Genomic DNA, 9,991 nt, shown 5'->3' with positions numbered 1-9,991 from the left:
AACTTATTGAAACAACAACTACAAGAACAGATGCTACTAGGAAGGATGTGTTTTCTGTTGAAAAGGACGTCCTGATCTTCTGCCATCTCCCGTTACCAAGGATACACAGCTACAGATAGAGCCCTACCCAGGGAGAAAGATGTTACGTCTCCATGGCAACCTAGCCGTCTGTCTTCCCCGATGCTGTAGCCTAACCATGGAGATACGACTGTTTGGAGCTCTGTCTCTCTGCTTGCAAAAGAAATATTTGCACAACCCAGGATAGGCCTGGTCGTCCCTACTGCCTCTGATCTGGAGGACTCACTAAACAGAGAACATCCCTGGTCCTCCCTACTGCCTCTGATCTGGAGGACTTACTAAACAGAGAACATCCCTGGTCCTCCCTACTGCCTCTGATCTGGAGGACTCACTAAACAGAGAACATCCCTGGTCATCCCTACTGCCTCTGATCTGGAGGACTCACTAAACAGAGAACATCCCTGGTCCTCCCTACTGCCTCTGATCTGGCAGACTCACTAAACAGAGAACATCCCTGGTCATCCCTACTGCCTCTGATCTGGTGGACTCACTAAACAGAGAACATCCCTGGTCGTCCCTACTGCCTCTGATCTGGAGGACTCACTAAACAGAGAACATCCCTGGTCATCCCTACTGCCTCTGATCTGGAGGACTCACTAAACAGAGAACATCCCTGGTCATCCCTACTGCCTCTGATCTGGAGGACTCACTAAACAGAGAACATCCCTGGTCATCCCTACTGCCTCTGATCTGGCAGACTCACTAAACAGAGAACATCCCTGGTCATCCCTACTGCCTCTGATCTGGCAGACTCACTAAACAGAGAACATCCCTGGTCATCCCTACTGCCTCTGATCTGGTGGACTCACTAAACAGAGAACATCCCTGGTCGTCCCTACTGCCTCTGATCTGGCAGACTCACTAAACAGAGAACATCCCTGGTCATCCCTACTAGCCTCTGATCTGGTGGACTCACTAAACAGAGAACATCCCTGGTCATCCCTACTAGCCTCTGATCTGGTGGACTCACTAAACAGAGAACATCCCTGGTCCTCCCTACTGCCTCTGATCTGGAGGACTCACTAAACAGAGAACATCCCTGGTCATCCCTACTAGCCTCTGATCTGGTGGACTCACTAAACAGAGAACATCCCTGGTCATCCCTACTAGCCTCTGATCTGGTGGACTCACTAAACAGAGAACATCCCTGGTCATCCCTACTAGCCTCTGATCTGGAGGACTCACTAAACAGAGAACATCCCTGGTCATCCCTACTAGCCTCTGATCTGGTGGACTCACTAAACAGAGAACATCCCTGGTCATCCCTACTGCCTCTGATCTGGAGGACTCACTAAACAGAGAACATCCCTGGTCATCCCTACTGCCTCTGATCTGGAGGACTCACTAAACAGAGAACATCCCTACTGCCTCTGATCTGGAGGACTCACTAAACAGAGAACATCCCTGGTCATCCCTACTGCCTCTGATCTGGAGGACTCACTAAACAGAGAACATCCCTGGTCATCCCTACTGCCTCTGATCTGGAGGACTCACTAAACAGAGAACATCCCTGGTCATCCCTACTGCCTCTGATCTGGAGGACTCACTAAACAGAGAACATCCCTGGTCATCCCTACTGCCTCTGATCTGGAGGACTCACTAAACAGAGAACATCCCTGGTCATCCCTATAATGCCTCTGATCTGGAGGACTCACTAAACAGAGAACATCCCTGGTCATCCCTACTGCCTCTGATCTGGAGGACTCACTAAACAGAGAACATCCCTGGTCATCCCTACTGCCTCTGATCTGGAGGACTCACTAAACAGAGAACATCCCTGGTCATCCCTATAATGCCTCTGATCTGGAGGACTCACTAAACAGAGAACATCCCTGGTCATCCCTACTGCCTCTGATCTGGAGGACTCACTAAACAGAGAACATCCCTGGTCGTCCCTACAGCCTCTGATCTGGAGGACTCACTAAACAGAGAACATCCCTGGTCATCCCTACTGCCTCTGATCTGGAGGACTCACTAAACAGAGAACATCCCTGGTCATCCCTACTGCCTCTGATCTGGAGGACTCACTAAACAGAGAACCTCCCTACTGCCTCTGATCTGGAGGACTCACTAAACAGAGAACATCCCTACTGACTCTGATCTGAAGGACTCACTAAACAGAGAACATCCCTACTGACTCTGATCTGGAGGACTCACTAAACAGAGAACATCCCTGGTCATCCCTACTGCCTCTGATCTGGAGGACTCACTAAACAGAGAACATCCCTGGTCATCCCTACTGCCTCTGATCTGGAGGACTCACTAAACAGAGAACATCCCTGGTCATCCCTACTGCCTCTGATCTGGAGGACTCACTAAACAGAGAACATCCCTGGTCATCCCTATAATGCCTCTGATCTGGAGGACTCACTAAACAGAGAACATCCCTGGTCATCCCTACTGCCTCTGATCTGGAGGACTCACTAAACAGAGAACATCCCTGGTCATCCCTACTGCCTCTGATCTGGAGGACTCACTAAACAGAGAACATCCCTGGTCATCCCTATAATGCCTCTGATCTGGAGGACTCACTAAACAGAGAACATCCCTGGTCATCCCTACTGCCTCTGATCTGGAGGGCTCACTAAACAGAGAACATCCCTGGTCGTCCCTACAGCCTCTGATCTGGAGGACTCACTAAACAGAGAACATCCCTGGTCATCCCTACTGCCTCTGATCTGGAGGACTCACTAAACAGAGAACATCCCTGGTCATCCCTACTGCCTCTGATCTGGAGGACTCACTAAACAGAGAACCTCCCTACTGCCTCTGATCTGGAGGACTCACTAAACAGAGAACATCCCTACTGACTCTGATCTGAAGGACTCACTAAACAGAGAACATCCCTACTGACTCTGATCTGGAGGACTCACTAAACAGAGAACATCCCTACTGACTCTGATCTGGAGGACTCACTAAACAGAGAACATCCCTACTGCTTCTGATCTGGAGGACTCACTAAACAGAGAACATCCCTACTGTCTCTGATCTGGAGGACTCAATAAACAGAGAACCTCCCTACTGTCTCTGATCTGGAGGACTCACTAAAGAGAGAACATCCCTACTGTCTCTGATCTGGAGGACTCACTAAACAGAGAACCTCCCTACTGTCTCTGATCTGGAGGACTCACTAAAGGGAGAACTACCCTACTGTCTCTGATCTGGAGGACTCACTAAACAGAGAACATCCATACTGTCTCTGATCTGGAGGACTCACTAAACAGAGAACATCCCTACTGTCTCTGATCTGGAGGACTCACTAAACAGAGAACCTCCCTACTGTCTCTGATCTGGAGGACTCACTAAACAGAGAACATCCCTACTGCCTCTGATCTGATGGACTCACTAAACAGAGAACATCCCTACTGCCTCTGATCTGGAGGACTCACTAAACAGAGAACCTCCCTACTGCCTCTGATCTGGAGGACTCACTAAACAGAGAACCTCCCTACTGTCTCTGATCTGGAGGACTCACTAAACAGAGAACATCCCTACTGTCTCTGATCTGGAGGACTCACTAAACAGAGAACATCCCTACTGCCTCTGATCTGGAGGACTCACTAAACAGAGAACAGTCCTACTGTCTCTGATCTGGAGGACTCACTAAACAGAGAACATCCCTACTGCCTCTGATCTGGAGGACTCACTAAACAGAGAACATCCCTACTGTCTCTGATCTGGAGGACTCACTAAACAGAGAACATCCCTACTGTCTCTGATCTGGAGGACTCACTAAACAGAGAACATCCCTACTGTCTCTGATCTGGAGGACTCACTAAACAGAGAACATTCCTACTGTCTCTGATCTGGAGGACTCACTAAACAGAGAACATCCCTACTGTCTCTGATCTGGAGGACTCACTAAAGAGAAATGCGTTCACCCTTTACTATCGGAGTGTTCACCCTTCTCTATCTTTAAATGTAACATGTCAAATAAAATGGTGCCGTCTGGTTTGCCTTATATAATAATATAAGGAATTTGAAATGATATATACTTTTACTTTTTCTACCTAAGTATATTTACAATTTAAAACCAAATGCTATTAGATGTTTACTCAAGTAGCATTTTTACTGAGTGACTCAAGTATGACAGGGATGGCAATTGGATACTTTATCCACCACTGCCACTATATCCAAACATGACCAAGAATCCTGAAAGCTGTGCATATATTCTAACAATAGCTTTATTCTACGTTTTACACCATTTAAACACGTTTTACAACGTTCTACACCATTTAAACACGTTTTACAACGTTTTACACCATTTAAACACGTTTTACAACGTTCTACACCATTTAAATAGCTGCATGGAATGTTTTCTGAATGAACCAACTAGGCTAGAATATCCCCAAGACAGATCTCTCCCTCACATGAACACCTCAAATCGGTCTTCCCTGTTGCTCTCTCTCTCTGTCTCTCTCTCACTCTCTACCTCTCTCTCTCTACCTCTCTCTCTCTACCTCTGTCTCTCTCTCTCTCTCTCTCTCTCTCTCTCACTCTCTACCTCTGTCTCTTTCTACCTCTGTCTCTCTCTACCTCTGTCTCTCTCTACCTCTGTCTCTCTCTACCTCTGTCTCTCTCTACCTCTGTCTCTCTCTACCTCTGTCTCTCTCTACCTCTGTCTCTCTCTACCTCTGTCTCTCTCTACCTCTGTCTCTCTCTACCTCTGTCTCTCTCTACCTCTGTCTCTCTCTACCTCTGTCTCTCTCTACCTCTGTCTCTCTCTACCTCTGTCTCTCTCTACCTCTGTCTCTCTCTACCTCTGTCTCTCTCTACCTCTGTCTCTCTCTACCTCTGTCTCTCTCTACCTCTGTCTCTCTCTACCTCTGTCTCTCTCTACCTCTGTCTCTCTCACTTTCTACCTCTGTCTCTCTCTCTCACTCTCTACCTCTGTCTCTCTCTACTTCTGTCTCTCTCTACCTCTGTTTCTCTCACTTTCTACCTCTGTCTCTCTCTCTGTCTCTCTCACTCTCTACCTCTGTCTCTCTCTACCTCTGTCACTCTCTACCTCTGTCACTCTCTACCTCTGTCACTCTCTACCTCTGTCACTCTCTACCTCTGTCACTCTCTACCTCTGTCACTCTCTACCTCTGTCACTCTCTACCTCTGTCTCTCTCTACCTCTGTCTCTCTCCCCCTCTCTCTCTCTCTCTCTCTCTCTCTCTCTACCTCTGTCTCTCTCTCTCTCTCTCTCTCTCTCTCTCTCTCTCACTCTCTACTTCTGTCTCTCTCTCTATCTCTCTATTTATCTCTCTTTATCTCTCTCTTTATCTCTCTCTCTCCCCCAGAGTCCAGACTGTTGTCATACTCCTTCCAACCTGCAGCACAACATACAACGTCGGATTGTCACTTCGTGTAAATCCCTGATAACAACCCAACCATGTCAGATAGAGAGCAGGGCAGAGAACAGACGCATTGACGTGACACGTCGCGGCAGAAATGGTAACAAAAAATGATCTCCGCGATTGGGGTGGTATCATTATGCGGCCTGGCTGGCTGACACGGGGGACACTGGGCCAGGGCAGACATCACACAGGCCTTCTACTCAAACTGCTTGCCTATCATCCGGCGACACTAAGAGTTTAATCCCCGCCAACGGTATCAGGAGCAGGGGATTTATCTAACCGAGGCTGCAGCTCGGTAGCAGCGGCAGTACCGCCCTGTCGCCCTTGACAACCTCAACGTGCCTTTAGTCTGGGCTACAATCATTGTTTTCAGAATATAATAAACAGAAACGATCTCCTTTTTGTAAGCCTATATTCTACCAAGGAACCTCCAGCGGCGACAAGTTAGACTAAGTATGTGGTGCTGAAATGGACAGCGCCGTTTGTTCGCCTATTGACCGAAAACAATGGCTATTCCGCGCTAGACAGCCAGCCAGCCCGTCCGGCTGCCAGCCCCGCCAGGTGGGAGTCTTACCGGAAGGTGGGGGATACCATTCCCCTGGTGGTCAGTACCGGACATGCTCGCTCTCTCTCTCTCTCTTTTCCCGCAGCCAGTGAACTCAGAGGCGGAAGGAACGCTCTAGCTGCAGGACCTCCTTTTGTCTTCGCGTGCAGTGCAGTCAGAGCAGCCGCGATGTTCAGTGTGTGTGTGTGTGTGTGTGTGTGTGTGTGTGTGTGTGTGTGTGTGTGTGTGTGTGTGGTGTGTGTGACAGAAGCTGGGATAGCTGTCAAAACGGCGCTGTTCAATTCATCACCACACGTAGCCTAATAGCCTACCTGGCCGTCACCGGTTCAGGTGATGTGGACAGCCTAGAGAGATCTGCGTAGCCTATTTTAGGAACAGCCTAGCTGACGTCACTGCACTGCAGAACAGAGTAAGCTACAACTGGAAATGTAGCATCCACAAGCGATCTGCCCTACTTTTAATCAACATAAACATGGGCGAGAAAAAAAATTCAGTTTTCACCTACCTTTCCATTCTTCTGACCGGAGTGACACTGCCTCCCTGCCGGGTACTCAATCTCCACACCCGGCCTCACATCCTCTCTCTCCCCGGGTGAGCTGACCTGAGAACCGACAGCCCGGACCTCACTGGCCTCAATTGCCGTCTCAGGAACGTCGCCATCGGTGTGGTCAAGGAGCCTGTCTCGGCTGACGCTCCTGGGAGTCCTGGTTCCTCTCCTCCCCGCGGAAAAGTTATCACAGTCTACAGTCTTGCTGTCGCAGGCGCCATCCACCGAGGAAAACATCCCGTAGGATTTCCGTTGGTTCGGCCCGGTTGTAATCGTTCCTGCCAGGTAGACCGGCAGCTCGTTCTCCCGGTTCCACTGCCTCCTGCAGTCAGACATGATAACGACCGGGTATCTGTAGCCTATCTACTCACATTAATAACAACAACTGTTGATGTAAAAATGTTTGAGATTAGATCGGTTAAATGGGACAGTCTTTTTACTCCGTTATCGACGGTCTCGCGCTGCAAAGCACCTGTGTTTCGGTGCGACGTGAACTTTGATGCGTGTCTCGAGGAGAGGACGATTATGATGATGATGATGATGATGTAGTGCTCTAGTTTCTATCGGAGCCAGGGGGACAGAGAGAGAGGGGGGGGGGGGGGGAGAGATGTAGAGAGAATGAGTTCTGCAGACAACCCCACCTCCTTCTCTCCTTTCTCCCTCTCTGTATCTCTTTCTCACTGAATCGCCCCCTCCTTCCCCCCTCTCCCCCCTCTCTCTTTCTCCCTGAATCTCCCCCTCCTTCCCCCCTCTCTCTTTCTCACTGAATCTCCCCCTCCTTCCCCCCTCTCACCCCTCTCTCTTTCTCTCTGAATCTCTCCTCCTTCCCCCCTCTCCCCCTCTCTCTTTCTCCCTGAATCTCCCCCTCCTTCCCCCCTCTCCCCCCTCTCTCTTTCTCCCTGAATCTCCCCCTCCTTCCCCCCTCTCACCCCTCTCTCTTTCTCTCTGAATCTCTCCTCCTTCCCCCCTCTCCCCCCTCTCTCTTTCTCCCTGAATCTCCCCCTTCTTCCCCCCTCTCCCCCCTCTCTCTTTCTCCCTGAATCTCCCCCTCCTTCCCCCCTCTCACCCCTCTCTCTAATAGAATGGTTGTTGATAGGCTGACATCAAAACATCCAGGGATTAACTAGTGACCCACATCTGGAATGGACAAAACAGATTTATAAACGCTCTGTCTTGTGCCTGTGTGTGTGTGTGTGTGTGTGTGTGTGTGTGTGTGTGTGTGTGTGTGTGTGTGTGTGTGTACATTTAATGTGTTCTATTTACAGGTTCATGTGTTCTATTTACAGGTTCATGTGTTCTATTTACAGGTTCATGTGTTCTATTTACAGGTTCATGTGTTCTATTTACAGGTTCATGTGTTCTATTTACAGGTTCATGTGTTCTATTTACAGGTTCATGTGTTCTATTTATAGGTTCATGTGTTCTATTTACATGTTATGTGTGTTTATTAGGGATCCCAATTAGCTGCTGCCAAGGCAGGAATTTGTATTTGTGTGTATTTATTAGGGATCCCAATTAGCTGCTGCCAAGACAGGAATTTGTATTTGTGTGTCTTTATTAGGGATCCCAATTAGCTGCTGCCAAGACAGGAATATGTGTGTTTCCTAATCTGCACAGTTAAAACCGAAGAAGAACATCTATCTGGTAAAGTCCACTAAACATACAGTCTACAGAAGGTCTATACCCTCCTGGGATTTATTCACATTTAATTGTGTTACAAAGTAGGACAAACACTTATTTAATTGTAATATTTTTTGTCAACGGTCTATACAAAATACTCTGTAACGTCAAAGTGGAAGAAAAATTAAACAAAAACAAATTGAAAGATGAACGACAATAAAATACTAATATACCTTGATTAGATAAATGCACTCTTAGTAAACAGGGTTCAGAAGGGGTTCCCATAGGAGTTGTCACGACCGTCGTCAGGGAAATGACCGGACCAAGGTGCAGCATGGTGAGCGTACAACTCTTTTTATTTTGAATGTCGCCAACAAAAACAAGACAAGACGAGACGACGCTTACTAGGACTATACAGGCCACTAACAAAGTCAACTGCCCACAACTACGGTGGAAAAAACAGGCTGCCTAAGTATGATTCCCAATCAGAGACAACGATACACAGCTGTGTCTGATTGAGAACCATACCCGGCCAAAACATAGAAACAGAAAACATAGAAATAAAGAAACTAGAATGCCCACCCTAGTCACACCCTGGCCTAACCAAATAGAGAAATAAAATGGCTCTCTAAGGTCAGGGCATGACAGTAGAACCCTTTTTGGTTCCATGTAGAACCCTCTATAGAAAGGGTTCTACATGGAACCAAAAATGGTTCTAAATGGAACCAAAAATGGTTATTCAAAAGGTTCTCCTGTGGAGGACAACTGAGGAGGAGAGCCCTTAATTAAAGGTTCTAGATAGCAATTTATTTTATTTTTTACCCCTGAGTCAATACATGTTAGAAACACCTTTAGCAGCCATTACAGCTGGGGGTCTTCTTGGGTAAGTCTCTAAGAGTCATTACAGCTGGGAGTCTTCTTGGGTAAGTCTCTAAGAGTCATTACAGCTGGGAGTCTTCTCGGGTAAGTCTCTAAGAGTCATTACAGCTGGGAGTCTTCTTGAGTAAGTCTCTAAGAGCCATTACAGCTGGGAGTCTTCTTGGGTAAGTCTCTAAGAGCTGGGAGTCTTATTGGGTAAGTCTCTTAGAGTCATTACAGCTGGGAGTCTTCTTGGGTAAGTCTCTTAGAGTCATTACAGCTGGGAGTATTCTCGGGTAAGTCTCTAAGAGTCATTACAGCTGGGAGTCTTCTCGGGTAAGTCTCTAAGAGTCATTACAGCTGGGAGACTTCTTGGGTAAGTCTCTAAGTCATTACAGCTGGGAGTCTTCTTGGGTAAGTCTCTAAGAGTCATTACAACTCTTGAGTCTCATAAGAGCTTTGCATAACTGTACAGTCGTGGCCAAACGTTTTGAGAATGACACAAATATTAATTTCCACAAAGAAAAAAACTCCTCGCTCTTTTCTTTTGGGTTTCAACCCTGTTCTTTATGTGTACGTGTTTGTTTGGTCTTCATCCCCGTGCCTTTTACATGTAATTTACGTAGAGAAATAAAAACTCCTATTACGCATTCCTGCGCCTGTCTCCCGATCCTCAATACCAACGTGACAAATGGCCTCATGGTGACGTCCCCGAGCAGTTTCCTTCCTGTCCTGCAGCTCAGTTCAGATGAACGACTGGGTGGGTTTAATACATCATCCACAGTATCATTATACTATACTCCTTCTTAGCGAGCCATTGGAAAACCTCCCTGGTCTTTGTGGTTGAATCTTCGTTTGAAATTCACTGCTTGACTGAGGGACCTGATAGATTATTCTATGTGTGGGGTACAGAAATGAGGTAGCCATTAAACAAATAATGTAAATCACCCAGTTACCAATGTGAATCCTCTACCTCGTC

At 47.5% G+C, this 9,991-nt stretch overlaps 1 protein-coding gene across 2 annotated transcripts in view; it reads right to left on the bottom strand.

Annotated features, from left to right (window-relative positions):
- LOC118936381 (dihydropyrimidinase-related protein 1-like) overlaps positions 1-7,102 on the bottom strand; it is a 22,747-nt gene extending 15,645 nt beyond the window's left edge. Inside the window, exon 1 of one of the 2 annotated variants that reach the window (XM_036934156.1) lies at positions 6,493-7,102. In XM_036934156.1, coding sequence (XP_036790051.1) covers positions 6,493-6,870 — 378 coding nt within the window. In that variant the 5' untranslated portion in view covers positions 6,871-7,102. Of the gene's footprint in view, positions 1-5,996; positions 6,420-6,492 lie in introns of those variants that run through there. The other variant, XM_036934157.1, reaches the window with a different exon arrangement.
- Between the last annotated feature and the right edge of the window lie 2,889 nt (positions 7,103-9,991).

This window comes from Oncorhynchus mykiss, chromosome 10, assembly GCF_013265735.2.
Source record: "Oncorhynchus mykiss isolate Arlee chromosome 10, USDA_OmykA_1.1, whole genome shotgun sequence".
Classification (NCBI taxonomy): Eukaryota; Metazoa; Chordata; class Actinopteri; order Salmoniformes; family Salmonidae; genus Oncorhynchus; species Oncorhynchus mykiss.
Note: the sequence above shows the minus strand (reverse complement) of the source record. Positions and strands in the feature narration are given on the sequence as shown.